Source organism: Ylistrum balloti, unplaced genomic scaffold (assembly GCF_031769215.1).
Source record: "Ylistrum balloti isolate Yb309-2 unplaced genomic scaffold, AGI_CSIRO_Ybal_v1 Utg370230, whole genome shotgun sequence".
Classification (NCBI taxonomy): domain Eukaryota; kingdom Metazoa; phylum Mollusca; class Bivalvia; order Pectinida; family Pectinidae; genus Ylistrum; species Ylistrum balloti.
Genome location: NW_026782190.1, coordinates 466636 through 484563, shown reverse-complemented (window position 1 = coordinate 484563; position 17928 = coordinate 466636). Strand labels below are relative to the sequence as shown.

The 17928-nt window shown below is 38.6% G+C and overlaps 1 protein-coding gene across 1 annotated transcript in view; it reads right to left on the bottom strand.

The window, feature by feature from the left end:
- Positions 1–15999, bottom strand: part of LOC132551980 (acetylcholine receptor subunit beta-like 1) — a 41486-nt gene extending 25487 nt beyond the window's left edge. The window contains exon 1 of the mRNA XM_060216123.1: positions 15357–15999. Coding sequence (XP_060072106.1) covers positions 15357–15441 — 85 coding nt within the window. The 5' untranslated portion in view covers positions 15442–15999. The remainder of the gene's footprint in view (positions 1–15356) is intronic.
- Positions 16000–17928: the final 1929 nt, after the last annotated feature.

The window sequence follows — 17928 nt, the reverse complement described above, 5'->3', positions numbered from 1 at the left end:
TAGATGTTATACCGAGACAGAAGTTACTAGTAACTAGTGATATTATGACGAGACAGACCTTACTAAGTTACTAGATGTTATACCGAGACAGAAGTTACTAGTAACTAGTGATATTATGACGAGACAGACCTTACTAAGTTACTAGATGTTATACCGAGACTGACGTCTCTGAAGAATCTATCATAGGATTTCCTATGAGACGCCGGCACACAAGGATGCATTCTTGTATATCAAAGAAATTCTGTAATATCCATAATTCTATAAAAAGAACCGATAAAGGATAATTCAAAAGATATAAAATGTAATTGGAAACAATAATCAAAAGCAGTTTCGGACAAAGACTGGTAACATGGGAACCGCCAGATGTATACCGTCTAGTATAAGTAAGATTTATACAGGGAGTCAATACACGTGTAACCACTAAAACGTTATTATGATTATGTTCGTAGATGCAAATATTGGCTACACAGCAGGACGCACCATACATGTAAATCCCGAAACCCTTTTAATTTAAAATAGACCGTTTTACACAACATAACTATTACTACCAACACTGGTTATCTTATCAGAATGCCAAAACTGACCCTGTCCGGGATAGACTGAAATATAATTAATAGATCATACGACATAATTTACTTTGGTTATAAAGATAATGGAGAATGTGAATAAGGTAATACCGTTAGTGGATGATAGATAGATGTAAGATACCGATGTTAAAACTGAGATACTGTCAGAGTACCTGTTGTCCTGGTGTCGTAATGATAGCATTAATCCAACATTACGTCAGGGATGAAACCGGTACACACCTGACAGAATATTTACAGGTATACCGTAATGGATAGACATTTTGCATCGCTCACACTTGTGGGTCACGATTAAAAGAATTACGATAGTTAGAGCAAGAAATATTGGATTACATTACCCTTGGCTGGCAGCTCCTCTATAGCGCACGAGGCCATTACCATCACAATCAGGAAATAAGAGCTCATCTCGAGCCAGAGTGCGCCGAAATACAGGATGCGCCGCCAGGACACAAGAAGGATGCGCCGTCAATACATAAAAAGCGAAAAGACAGGAGAATCCTTACATACACTTAGTGTACACCCTTGGAATTATACGTATAAAGGTGACGACCTTGTTGACGAGTTCATCAATACACATGAAGGTCCCTATAATACGATGTCACGGATTATTTAAATAAAGTCAAAGAACAAATACCCACTACACCTGACCTCACGATGTCTCTAAATACCTGTACCGGTAGACACAAACCACTCACCGAGGGAACTCATTACATCATTCTAAACCAAATATATACTTGGCCATAAGATGAGGCCATAAATTTCATTGTGAAAATTTTAATCAAAATTGATTTTTCCTTTCGTAAAAAGCTTGTCATATTCCTTGCAGTGTCACTTTTGTGTTTGGTGCCGTATGCCACCAAGTGATACACGCAAATTAACGATAACACGGATTGAACTGGGGTTCCCCGTACTCTAACAAAACACAAGTTTGCTTTGCCACCAAAGCAGAGTTTACACGTGTATTACAGGTAAAGCATACACGAGTTCATGCTGTATTTAGATTAGATGACACGTCGAAAATCGGCAAATGCTAAAGAAGGCAACTTTCTGGGATGGTTCAAAGTGGTATAACATAAAGGTTCAATGTTTTAATTTCAGCCGTTTTGTTACATCTTGGCTATTGTAGCGTCTGAACCAAACCGGGCTTGTTGTCATGACCTCGAAAGACAATAGATAGAGGAAATTGACATCTGTCTAGACGGCAAGGTAAGCCTCTTTCATCACTGCCAACATGTTCAGAAGAAAGTGGAACGCCGATGTTTGCATTAGAAGGCGTACCATCAACAGAAGTTTGAACAACGGGCAACTCCGCATGGAATGGCAGGCCATGGCAAAATGTCCACTTGTTTGATGGAAACTGCTTTTTACTAAATCCGACAAATGGCAGTGTCCGTATTTTGAGACCGAGAAATACGGCGTACTATCAAAATCATATTCTTGGCAAAATAACATTGGTGATTGCGATATTACTGTTTGGGGATGCTTTTCTCTTCAACTGTAAGCTCCGCTTGTATGTCCTTGATGGAATTGCAGAAGTACCGTGATCAGATCCTCCGATCTTTAGTTGTTCTGCATTTCGCCTATCCTAATAGACGACAATACCAAACCACAAAGAGCCCGGTTACTGCAAGACTATCTACAGCAAGAAGTGATATAGACGTTCTTAGGGTTTGCAGTATTACCCAACCGAGCACGTGTGGGATTTCCTCGGACAGTTGTCAACGCATTTGATCCAAAATGCCAGACAATTAGAGAGTAACGGTCTGTATTAATACATTAGTGGCAGAGGATCCTCGGGACAAGCTTCGGCGTCAGATCTATGGTATGAAGTGACAGGAACAAGCACCAGAAGTGTAGTGGGATATACCTGGTATAAACATTTTCACACCCAACAGAACTCGTTGATTAGTGAATCTTCTTGATGAAGTAACTTGTTTTGGTGATTTGATGATGATCGTGTCCCTATTATTGACGTTTTGTGTAGCCTGTTTCGTTGTATTTCGTGCTTTACGTATACCGTGCTCTTAATGTATCTATTTGATGTATCATCTGATATCTTTTGTTATGATATTCTAAATTATTGAGTTTGTATATTTATATATTATCTGTTATTGATTTTGCCCTTATACATCCCGTTATTGATTTTTTTTTATATAACCCCTGTTATTGAGTCAGTATCAAGTTGATATTAATGTAGTTAATGTCAAGTCAATATATCTGTAGCTAATGTCAAGTCAATATAACTGTAGCTAATGTCAAGTCAATATAACTGTAGCTAATGTCAAGTCAATATAACTGTAGCTAATGTCAAGTCAATATAACTGTAGCTAATGTCAAGTCAATATGAAATTTTGAATAGATTTTTTTTACACTTCAAGAGCATCGTTCTTTACAAAAGTTTAGTAATTTTTGAAAATATCAATATTGTCAGAATATATTGCACTCATGACCATACAGTGATTAACAGGTATCTTGGTACCTTTCAGGTACAATTTCTTTTTTGCGCTCCACTTTTGTGAAATACCCTAAAATGTTTTGAGTTATTATTTCCAGCTGTTCTACAAATACTATCTGAGATACAAGTGTTTGTAAGAGGTAGACAAGTAAGTGGAAGTATTATATATATAAATCAAACAGATCCGATAACTCCAGCGGTGTTAAATAAGACGGAATTTGAAGTGGTATGTCGACAAGAGAACAAGTTTGTGAAGTGAATCACGTGTTATAATCGCTGTTCCGTCTAGTGATCGATCCAAAACGACGGGGATTACCGGGAATATTTGAGAAGTACCGACCGAGAGAGTGCGAACAACGGAGATTAACGGGAATATTCGGGAAGTAACGAGGGGGTAATAACAACGGAGATTACCGGAAATATTCGGGAAGTAACGAGGTTTAAGAAAAACGAAGATTATCGGAAGTACTCGGAAAGGAATGAGGTGGGGAGGGGTGTATGTGTGAAGGGGGGAAGGGGGCAAGACCAAATGGTACACCCGGGAAAGAACGGAAGCGTTATTCCTAGTATTTACAAGCATCATTTAATACAAGCTCGGCTCATTAAAATCTATATCCAAGTATCCTGACACGGTATACATGTCTATAATTCCACGACAGACATCCATACATCCCAATTCGGAAGGGCGGGTTCATACAGGGTAAACCTGATAACTTTTCATCTCCCTAACGCCTTACGTGACAGTTAAGCATCTGACCAAGAGTAAGTGACAACGGTTCTTTCCCCTATCGAGACAAACATAAGTTTATAAAACTTGCTGCTCATCGCTTGACGTTTAAAATTTAATGAGCGGTTATGAATGATAAGTTAGATAATATCATGTAAGTAGGTGGAGTATCATGCTACTTTGACTATGTTAATAGCATTCCAGTGTGATAGCACTATATAAGTGTCAATTAGTTTGTCCTATTATTGGTGGACATGGAATGGTCTGAGCATTAGCGACAAAGTGAAGTCTAACACAAGTCAACAAATGGTGACGATGAATCGATCACGGACGTTGAAATGTAAATGTACGTTAGGTCACAACCCGTCTTAATGTATACGAAAGCATCATATCGATGAATCAGAAACGACGTCAATCCACAAGACAAAATCCGTCGTTACGACGCCCAAAAAGTAAAATCTGTCTGTATCGACATTTGCAGGAATCAGTGGCTGGATAAGACAAAATTTCTGTAAACAAACAGCCAGAGTATTTGCTACGGTATCCTCCCAAATCATTATTAGACGTCACAGTAAATGGACTATTTTACCGTGTAATCATAATTGTGTACCTGAACAGCGATTTCGTTTAATAACAAACCGACATGCACACTCGTCCTGTATAATATGACACTTATATACTCAAATATTAATCTCAATAGAGAGGACATTGTTGGAGTGTAGAAGTGTTTGATATAACTGTGTATGTACACTAGGTAAGTATATACTGTATTGTATTACCTGTGTCATTCTACTTTTATTTACCTTTACATACAATCCTTTCCTTTGTCATTTTCCACAGATGTTTATAAAGAACGTGCGAAGCGTTCAATTCACTGCGTTAGAAAACTTGACGAGAATAGTACATAAAAGTTCAAAATGAAAGAGTTGATTAAATTTCGCGCTTTGCACAAAATATGAAAGAAATTATATCAATTGATCAACATGACACATTTAACAAACGATCGAAATAAAACTGGCGCCATGCAATAAGGATATATACAAAAGGTACTACATACGACAGACACGTGTTGTATCTATAGTCCTGGACCTATGTCTCCAGAACACGTACAACTGTCAACATATTGTACACGGTAGTCATTTTTGACATGTTTTCTTTACACAACAGAGTTCCATACAATCTTTCCAAATGATACAATATATCCCCCTGTATTATCATGTTTCCCACACAATTACACGGTCACGACATGATACAATATATCCCCCTGTACTGTCATGTTTCCCACACAATTACACGGTCACGACATGATACAATATATCCCCCTGTACTGTCATGTTTCCCACACAATTACACGATCCCGACATGATACAATATATCCCCCTGTACTGTCATGTTTCCCACACAATTACACGGTCCCGACATCATACAATATATCCCCCTGTACTATCATGTTTCCCACACAATTACACGGTCCCGACATCATACAATATATCCCCCTGTATTATCATGTTTCCCACACAATTACACGATCCCGACATCATACAATATATCCCCCTGTATTATCATGTTTCCCACACAATTACACGGTCCCGACATCATACAATATATCCCCCTGTACTATCATGTTTCCCACACAATTACACAGTCACGACATGATACAATATATCCCCCTGTACTATCAAGTTTCCCACACAATTACACGGTCACGACATGATACAATATATCCCCCTGTACTATCATGTTTCCCACACAATTACACGGTCACGACATGATACAATATATCCCCCTGTACTGTCATGTTTCCCACACAATTACACGGTCCCGACATGATACAATATATCCCCCTGTACTGTCATGTTTCCCACACAATTACACGATCCCGACATCATACAATATATCCCCCTGTACTGTCATGTTTCCCACACAATTACACGATTCCGACATGATACAATATATCCCCCTGTACTGTCATGTTTCCCACACAATTACACGGTCACGACATGATACAATATATCCCCCTGTACTGTCAAGTTTCCCACACAATTACACGGTCACGACATGATACAATATATCCCCCTGTACTATCAAGTTTCCCACACAATTACACGGTCCCGACATGATACAATATATCCCCCTGTACTGTCATGTTTCCCACACAATTACACGGTCCCGACATCATACAATATATCCCCCTGTACTATCAAGTTTCCCACACAATTACACGGTCCCGACATGATACAATATATCCCCCCTGTACTGTCATGTTTCCCACACAATTACACGATCCCGACATCATACAATATATCCCCCTGTACATCATGTTTCCCACACAATACAATATATATATCCCCCTGTACTATCATGTTTCCCACACAATTACACGGTCACGACATGATACAATATATCCCCCTGTACTGTCATCTTTCCCACACAATTACACGGTCCCCCTGTACTATCATCACAATTACACGGTCATACAATATATCCCCTGTACTATCAATTTCCCACACAATTACACGATCCCGACATCATACAATATATCCCCCTGTACTATCATGTTTCCCACACAATTACACGATCCCGACATCATACAATATATCCCCCTGTACTGTCAAGTTTCCCACACAATTACACGGTCACGACATGATACAATATATCCCCCTGTACTGTCATGTTTCCCACACAATTACACGATCCCGACATCATACAATATATCCCCCTGTACTATCAAGTTTCCCACACAATTACACGGTCCCGACATGATACAATATATCCCCCTGTACTATCAAGTTTCCCACACAATTACACGATCCCGACATCATACAATATATCCCCCTGTACTATCAAGTTTCCCACACAATTACACGGTCCCGACATGATACAATATATCCCCCTGTACTGTCAAGTTTCCCACACAATTACACGGTCACGACATGATACAATATATCCCCCTGTACTATCAAGTTTCCCACACAATTACACCACAATATATCCCCCTGTACTGTCATCTTTCCCACACAATTACACGGTCCCTACATGATACAATATATCCCCCTGTACTATCATGTTTCCCACACAATTACACGGTCACGACATGATACAATATATCCCCCTGTACTATCAAGTTTCCCACACAATTACACGGTCACGTGATACAATATATCCCCCTGTACTATCAAGTTTCCCACACACAATTACAATACAATATATCCCCCTGTACTGTCAAGTTTACCCCACAAATACACGATCCCCACATCAAACAATATTTCCCCCGGTACTATCATGTTTCCCACACAATTACATGGTCACGTTATATCCCACACAAGTTTCCCACACAATATATCCCCCTGTACAAGTCCCCCTGACTGTCATGTTTCCCACACAATTACATGGTCACGACATGATACAATATATCCCCCTGTACTATCAAGTTTCCCACACAATTACACGATCCCGACATGATACAATATATCCCCCTGTACTATCATGTTTCCCACACAATTACATGGTCACGACATGATACAATATATCCCCCTGTACTATCAAGTTTCCCACACAATTACACGGTCACGACATCATACAATATATCCCCCTGTACTATCAAGTTTCCCACACAATTACACGGTCACGACATGATACAATATATCCCCCTGTACTGTCATGTTTCCCACACAATTACATGGTCACGACATGATACAATATATCCCCCTGTACTATCAAGTTTCCCACACAATTACACGATCCCGACATGATACAATATATCCCCCTGTACACACAATTACACGGTCCCGACATCATACAATATATCCCCCTGTACTATCATGTTTCCCACACAATTACACGGTCCCGACATCATACAATATATCCCCCTGTACTATCATGTTTCCCACACAATTACACGGTCACGACATGATACAATATATCCCCCTGTACTATCATGTTTCCCACACAATTACACGGTCCCGACATCATACAATATATCCCCCTGTACTATCATGTTTCCCACACAATTACACGGTCCCGACATCATACAATATATCCCCCTGTACTATCATGTTTCCCACACAATTACACGGTCCCGACATCATACAATATATCCCCCTGTACTATCAAGTTTCCCACACAATTACACGGTCCCGACATCATACAATATATCCCCCTGTACTATCAAGTTTCCCACACAATTACACGGTCCCGACATCATACAATATATCCCCCTGTATTATCATGTTTCCCACACAATTACACGGTCCCGACATGATACAATATATCCCCCTGTATTATCATGTTTCCCACACAATTACACGGTCACGACATGATACAATATATCCCCCTGTACTATCATGTTTCCCACACAATTACATGGTCACGACATGATACAATATATCCCCCTGTACTATCAAGTTTCCCACACAATTACACGATCCCGACATGATACAATATATCCCCCTGTATTATCATGTTTCCCACACAATTACACGATCCCTACATCATACAATATATCCCCTCTGTACTGTCATGTTTCCCACACAATCACACGATCCCAACATGACAGCGATGTAGACGCGAATTTGTCAATACCATTTAAGTCACGTGTAACACTATTAAAAAGTAATCACTCATGTTATGTTAAGAGTAAAACGTAGTGTTAAAATCCTTCATTCAGACAGCGAATATATACTTTAACGACGTTGAGAAATCCGTGCCATTTTGCAAGTACTGAGCATACTTTACTGTCATAATGTGCCCACAAAAAACATGATAAAATATCAAAATGGACGCTGTAAGATATCACTGGATAGAAAGGTGTGGCGATATGATTGAGTGATTGGAACCATTTAGACAATAAAGATCGATAAAGAAAATATTCTCTGGAGAAATATTCAAGCATAAGAATAACTAACCACTGTCGCCTACAAAATGAATTCCGTGACTTATCATCATTTCATCAGTAAATACAAATCTGGCTACTAGAAGTACAAAGTGTCACACCTAGTCCAGCCTAACATCTTCAGACAATGTTTCAAAATTACACCGGGTCCAGCCTAACACTTTCTGACAATGTTTCAAAATTACACCGGGTCCAGCCTAACATCTTCAGACAATGTTTCAAAATTACACCGGGTCCAGCCTAACACTTTCTGACAATGTTTCAAAATTACACCGGGTCCAGCCTAACACTTTCTGACAATGTTTCAAAATTACACCGGGTCCAGTCTAATATCTTCTGACAATGTTTCAAAATTACACCGGGTCCAGTCTAATATCTTCTGACAATGTTTCAAAATTACACCGGGTCCAGTCTAATATCTTCTGACAATGTTTCAAAATTACACCGGGTCCAGCCTAATATCTTCTGACAATGTTTCAAAATTACAAGAAGATGCCGACAATAAAGGACATAACTAGAGTTTTGTAAATAATTAACGTGGTTACATGCATCATTACCAGGTGGAAATCATCCAACACATTAATATCACTAAGTCACTAACACAATTAAAACATTATATGTGTTAAATAAGTCACACCTTTACGAACGGTGGTTGCCTAATGATACAAGGGTCATCCTTGACCACCTAAAAACTGACCACCGATTCCTTATTTTCTTAGATAAAGGAAGTCGTCAACATCCAGTGTCAGTAAGTACATCATGTGTCTTTGCTAAACTATCAGAGGGATCTATCTTAAATCAGTTGAACTGTTTCCATCAAAGTAATCCCCATCAATGTCTTAAACGAGTTTGCAGGGGATACAACTGTCAAGACTACAATCCTGGACAATTGATGGGAAGCTCTCGGACAGAAAGATGGAATAAGTTAGAGTCATTCTGTTCTGGAAAGTTTGTCTTTCCACTGAGAGACTAACAGTGAAATAACAACAAGGAATGTTTCAATACTACAACCACCCATATCACCATGGGGATCGAGAAACATTTTTGTAAGGAAAGTGTAAAATAAAATGTAATGTTTTCCTTCAAATGTGAACTGAGTATCTGAAACTGATTTACAATTAGCAGAACTATGTTATAATGAACTATTAAAATATCTTATCTCTTATGAAAACCATTTAAAAAGTAAAAATATTCAATTAGTTATTGGTTTTTATTGATTTATTTTGAGCAAAAATACTAAAATAAAGCTTCAAGTTTGAAAATGTTCTCTTAGATTTGTTGTATATAGGTCACCGACCATCAAAGCAGCTAGGGGAAAAGTAAGTCGTAAGGTCAGTCAATTATCTAATGTTCATAGCTACCTTGTCACATGGTATTTCTGTAAGCAAGAAAATTCTGCCAAACCCAAGAACAAAAACGTTTTTAAATGTTTTGATAACGAATTAAATTTCAAAAACTATGTACATGTATTACGACGATGGTCGAACATGACAATACTACGGTTTACTTGGCTATTTACAGTCAACCAAGGTAGCGTTGAAACATTCAAAAACATGTATATCAGTTAATACAGGGAAATAGTCTTACGATACCAGCGTACCTGTCTAGAAAACATGACAAGATACAGAATGTAGAACTACAGATGAAAAGAAATATTGCGAAGCTTGCCGGAGTTCGTGACAGATATAAGGAGATCACCATAGCCTTCTGATATACAACATATACGACTAATACTCTGTGGTAGGTATTTCGAGTCTGCGCTACGTAAACACAAGAACACGGCGTTATTGTTATTATTACGTTCTTAACGGCTCGTCAACACATACAATGTCATTAGGGCCATGATCGGTGTAAGGTACAGCGATCCATAAGGAAATAACATCGAACGAGCTATAAGGCAAAAGACAAATGCTAAAAATCTTAAATGGTTATATTATCACTAGAGATTAAAATGGTAAGTCATATTCTACAATATAGACCAACATCTTTCAGATAACGTAGACTTTTGTAAATCTGAACAGTTTCAAAAAGGGTCTTTAGACTTGTAAAGTTAGGATCAAAATTTTCTTGATTAGACAGAAGGTCAGTGTATCCAATAAAAAAATGTTAAACTGTAAATGATTCATCACATCCCATGTACTGAGGATTATCTTCGCCTTTCAACATATATGATTGTGTAAGGTAAGTATGACCCATCCGAAGACGTCAAGGACAACATCGTCTCGGTGGTTGTCCCTATAGCATGGAGATCATTCACTGATGATAGTTTTACAGAAACAACACAACGTTGAAGCATACAAATAAAATAAAATTGTGATTTCGAGTGCCCACATCTTTTCATCCATCAGTAAAAAAGATAGACTGGAATTAAATCAAACTAACTTTGTATAATAGGATTGTTAGTTTATTGTAGAGTAAGTGTATATCTTTTTTGACGTGACATAACTATGGAAAGGATAAACGAAGTTTAATATTTGGGGTCCTAAAGTTAATTATACATAGAATGTACGGTCAGAGTAAGTGTGGGAATCTCCTTCGTACAAAATATACATTGTGACTACTGTCAATCACACATCCCTAAAACATAAATACACTGTACATAATAGCCATATCTAGTGTGGTCACATCCCTAAAACATACATACACTGTACATAGTAGTCATATCTAGTGTGGGCACATCCCTATAACAAAAGTACACTGTACATAATAGTCATATCTAGTGTGGACACATCCCTATAACAAAACATACACTGTACATAATAGTCATATCTAGTGTGGGCACATCCCTATAACAAAACTACACTGTACATAATAGTCATATCTAGTGTGGGCACATCCCTAAAACATAAATACACTGTACATAATAGTCATATCTAGTGTGGGCACATCCCTAAAACATAAATACACTGTACATAATAGTCATATCTAGTGTGGACACATCCCTATAACAAAACTACACTGTACATAATAGTCATATCTAGTGACGGCACATCCCTATAACAAAACTACACTGTACATAATAGTCATATCTAGTGTGGACACATCCCTAAAACATAAATACACTGTACATAATAGTCATATCTAGTGTGGGCACATCCCTATAACAAAAATACACTGTACATAATAGTCATATCTAGTGTGGGCACATCCCTATAACATAAATACACTGTACATAATAGTCATATCTAGTGTGGGCACATCCCTAAAACATAAATACACTGTACATAATAGTCATATCTAGTGTGGGCACATCCCGAAAACAAAAATACACTGTACATAATAGTCATATCTAGTGTGGGCACATCCCTATAACATAAATACACTGTACATAATAGCCATATCTAGTGCGGTCACATCCCTAAAACATAAATACACTGTACATAATAGTCATATCTAGTGTGGGCACATCCCTATAACAAAAATACACTGTACATAATAGTCATATCTAGTGTGGGCACATCCCTATAACAAAAATACACTGTACATAATAGTCATATCTAGTGTGGGCACATCCCGAAAACAAAAATACACTGTACATAATAGTCATATCTAGTGTGGGCACATCCCTATAACATAAATACACTGTACATAATAGTCATATCTAGTGTGGGCACATCCCTACACTAATAATAGTCAAAAATACACTGTACATAATAGTCATATCTAGTGTGGGCACATCCCTATAACAAAATACACTGTACATAATAGTCATATCTAGTGTGGGCACATCCCTAAAACAAAAATACACTGTACATAATAGTCATATCTAGTGTGGGCACATCCCTAAAACAAAAATACACTGTACATAATAGTCATATCTAGTGTGGGCACATCCCTAAAACAAAAATACACTGTACATAATAGTCATATCTAGTGTGGGCACATCCCTATAACAAAAATACACTGTACATAATAGTCATATCTAGTGTGGGCACATCCCTAAAACAAAAATACACTGTACATAATAGTCATATCTAGTGTGGGCACATCCCTAAAACAAAACTACACTGTACACGACAGTCATGTTAAATGTTGACACGTCCCCTAACAAATATATACTGCACGCAACAGTCTTGTTAAATGTCGACACGTCCCCTAACAAATATATACTGCACGCAACAGTCTTGTTAAATGTGGACACGTCCCCAAACAAATATATAAACTGCACGCAACAGTCTTGTTAAATGAGGACACGTCCCCCAAACAAATATATAAACTGCACGCAACAGTCTTGTTAAATGAGGACACGTCCCCAAACAAATATACACTACACAACAGTCATTTTAAATGTCGACACGTCCCCTAACAAATATACACTGCACGCAACAGTCACTTTAAATGTGGACACGTCCCCCTAACAAATATACACTGCACGCAACAGTCATTTTAAATGTGGACACGTCCCTCTAACAAATATACACTGCACGCAAGTCATTTTAAATGTGGACACGTCCCCCTAACAAATATACACTGCACGCAACAGTCATTTTAAATGTCGACACGTCCCCTAACAAATATACACTGCACGCAGAAGGCTTGTTAAATGTTGACACGTCCCTCTAACAAATGTATATTGTACTACAGAAAATCAAAATAAATTTGGATACGTCATATTTTAAGGAAACTGCCTCAAAATAACTGTACATTAAATTCATATTCAATGAGAATACATTCTGCATACAAATACAAATAGTAAATTATACCATATTTAGTATGGAAATGTCCCCCAAATATCTCCTCTGTAATTGCTGTAGAGACGTCCCCTCAAGTACACTGTCCATTCATGACCGCCTTTTCAGGCACATTTGACATCCATATCAGCAATTTTCGAACAAATACACATACCGCATTAACGTATCATTATACACTTTGTGTCATTGTAAACCTGCTATATAAACGTGTACGCCATTTAATATATTTGTTCTCCTCTAACATGATATATGACAGAGGAGACATGTCTTCTTTCGATTGTATTATGTAAAGCCAACCACACGAGAGTTTATTTCAAGACTCGAGTAAATGTGTACCATTCTATTGGTGTAAATCGAATCTACATTCTTGTAAACTGTGTTATGTCCTCCGTTAAATATTTGGAATTAAACTTTGTCTGTCACTGTATCGTGTGTTCTCTAGTAACTTAATAGGCCAAATATCATGGTCATGTTTAGACACAAGAGGAGTCAGAAAACTAAAGACAGACAGAGAGAAACACTCCTGTCTAACATGTTGTTGACCAGACGCTATTTCTGGTTAATACCAACTTTTGAAAAAAAAATAAAGTATTATTCGTTGGTGGGTAGATATTTAGGTAAGTATGCATATCTAGTGTCTGTTCGAGGGTAGATACACATGTATGGTACGTATTTGTAGAATCTTTGTGAGGTCTACAGTAGGTATACAGGTAAGTATATATTTCTAGGATGTGTAGAGGTAGGTGTACAGGCGTTGGGCGTATGTATAGTTAAGTACGGATACACATGTATTGTACAGTACATACGCATCTGTAGTGTCTTCGGGAGGTCTATGGTAGTTTTACTGTTAAGTAACTGTACGATACGTATTTCTAGGGTTTGGGGGAGGTTGGTGTATTTTTAGGAATTTCTAGGATCTCGGGTGGTGTATGTGTCCTACGTATTTCTAGGTTCTTGAGGAGGTTGGTGTATTTTTAGGAATTTCTAGGATCTCAGGTGGTGTATGTGTCCTACGTATTTCTAGGTTCTTGAGGAGGTTGGTGTATTTTTAGGAATTTCTAGGATCTCTGGTGGTGTATGTGTCAGACGTATTTCTAGGTTCTGGAGGAGAAAAGGTTACAGATACCGTACATGTACGTACTGGTATCATACGTATTTAGTGTCTAGGGAAGTTTGGTCTACAAGTCTCTTGTGTAAATGTATTTCTAGGTACTGACGGAATTTAGGTATATAGGTATCCTAATTTCTAAGATCTGCGTGTATGTGTGTGTGTAAATACATCCATCTTAAGTATTCTACTGTCTGGGGGGGTAGGTCAGTGAATACAGATTATCGTACGTATGTCTAGGGTCTTGTGATATTTGGTATACAGGTATGGTACGTGTTTGGGTACTCTACAGGTTTAGGGGAGGATAACACTGGTAAGAGGCCAATGTCACGATAATCCGTCAGTCTGTAGTCTGCTTCAGCTCCAACGTACATGACAGAACACACTACTCACACACGTGTTACAACAGCATGCAGGCAACATGTCGGATTTACATGCAGGGATGGATCGAAGTCTTATGTCACGGTGTCACGGTGCTTCTACCAGCGTAACTAGTGAAATTTTGATCCCTGACGTTTTGATTTAGTGGAATTCCTACCCCCGATCGAATTAGTTGACGGAGATGCTGTCTGGTTCCCAGACAGGCCTATATTGATACACGTGGGTAGTAACTCCATGTAATAGGAGAAATAATCAGCATTCCTAGCGTTACAAAGGCAACACAAATCGTAAAGATGTACTAAACCTACTACCCCTCCACACCCGACAGGTCATATGGCCATCTAAATATACAGCACATTGACTAGAATAAAATCTCTATAACAAATCGGTTTTCTCCTGAATGGAAGATACATGCAACAGGGTGGTTATAGCAGTGTATCTGGTTTGATATATTGACACCATAAGCTGGTAGAAGAGGGGAGCGACCTCGACCCACTGATACAACGGTGTATACTATACCTCTAGTCAATGTCTGCTCCGAGAGGCTCACCGTCGACAGAAACACGCTCAGCCATAGGTACCCAGCACCAGAGCTCAACATCATAGTGCATAGTCCATGGGGAGAAGTTGTCCCTCGACATTAAATCGCGCACCACTGTTCAATTACAGTTTAAGTATACAGTTGCTAGTGTTTTTCTTCCGTAACATTGCAGTGTGTCGCCATCATCGCTCGGCGCATGCGTACATCCAATACACAAACATTGCTAAGTTCTCTCGCGAGGAGAACATGTGTTGGGGGGTCAGGGCCGGTCCCGTCTATACCCACGTGGTGAGAGGAGGAGGAGGAACGATGGTGTGTTTACATCCAGGATGAGCTCTCACAGATCCGTCCTCTGCCCAACCGTTACATAGTGGCCACTTTATATCACCGACATGTTTGGCGCGAGATAGCACGTGTACATATTGATTTAAAGGATGATTTTTGTTCACCAAAATACCAGCAGCAAGCTACACTGGCACGGGTCTGAACTGTAGGCTGAGGTAACTATCACACCTGGCTCGCTATAGTATCGATCTACAGTATTTAAATAATAATACAACTTTTAAACTCTGGATTGTATATGCCTCTCACAGGTCGAGTTAAATCCGACAAAGTTTCTTCCAATAAAACTTGTCCAGATCAATACACGGTATCGAGTGTTATCGACACATAGCACATGTATACCTCCATACAGTCCGGACACAACACGCAGTATACCAGTCTCATCAGATTCGATCACTCTGATTGGTAGCCCCGGGACTACGACACCCCGAGATCGATCCCAGGGAGTTGTGTGTACACTGGTGAGTAACGAGAAGCGGGGGAGAGGTAATCCACGCGTTACTACACAAATACCGGTGTGGGTGGAGAATACGAAAAATGTCTGTGTAAATACAGAAAAAGCATAATTCGTTCGCTTTGATCCTTAAAATGCTATTTGTTAATTGGTGTAAGTACAGAGGATATATATGAAGACCATCTGACAGCTATTGAATCTCCTTTAGTGTGGTTGTTTAGGTCAGAGAAATCGACAAAAATACCAAATTTCCTAACACAGTTTCCAACATTAATATTGTCCCTACACATGTAGGAATTGAACTTAAATATTCGTGCATGATTTACATAACAATACATCTGAACGCCTGATCTATCATGCGTTCACTTAGACACAATTGTTATGTTATGTATTTTGAAATCATCGAAATTAAAAAAAAAAACAAAACAAAACAGAAGGACATGACCGGAACACCGTGTGTCTTATTTCCACACCATGGGTCTTATCGGAGCACCATATGTCTAATTTTGACGCTAGGCCTGGTGGTTCCGCTTGATTTTACATTCTCATTTTTCGAACGTGCCATTTCTGTCTTGGATTGACTAAGATTTTAATGGTTGTAGATGAAGCATATTTTACCCTAGTTTCATCGAATTCGTGTTGACTATCATTAAAGTTTCCTATGATATAGTATTTTAACCGTAACACCATGCGTCATACTTTAAAAATGTGTTTGTGACCGGAACACCATGCGTTATACTTTTAAAATGTGCTTGTGACCGGAACACCATGGGTCATAGTTTTAAAACATGTATCTCACCGGAACACCATGCGTCAAAGTTTTAAAACATGTATCTGACCGGAACACCATGCGTCATACTTTTAAAACATGTATCTGACCGGAACACCATGCGCCATCCTTTTAAAACATGTACTTTACTTTTAAAACGTGTATGTGTATATCACCGGAACACCATGTATCTGACTGGAACACCATGCGTCCTACTTTTAAAACATGTATATGACCGGAACACCATGCGTCACTTTTAAAACTTTTAAAACATGTATATGACCGGAACACCATGCGTCATACTTTTAAAACATGTATATGACCGGAACACCATGCGTCATACTTTTAAAACATGTATGTGACCGGAACACCATGCGTCATACTTTTAAAACGTGTATCTCACCGGAACACCATGCGTCATACTTTTAAAACGTGTATATCACCGGAACACCATGCGTCCTACTTTTAAAACATGTATCTGACTGGAACACCATGCGTCCTACTTTTAAAACATGTATATGACTGGAACACCATGCGTCCTACTTTAAAAACATGTATATGACCGAAACACCATGCGTCATACTTTTAAAACATGTATATGACCGGAACACCATGCGTCATACTTTTAAAACATGTATATGACCGGAACACCATGCGTCATACTTTTAAAACATGTATATGACCGGAACACCATGCGTCATACTTTTAAAACATGTATATGACCGGAACACCATGCGTCCTACTTTTAAAACATGTATCTGACCGGAACACCATGCGTCCTACTTTTAAAACATGTATCTGACCGGAACACCATGCGTCCTACTTTTAAAACATGTATATGACCGGAACACCATGCGTCATACTTTGTGTACTTTGATATCATTGGTCTGATAGTAAAAACGTTGACAACATCAGTACAATGACCAGAACGCATGTATATTATAGCATAATTCATTCGTGATATATAACTCGACCGATATTTAAA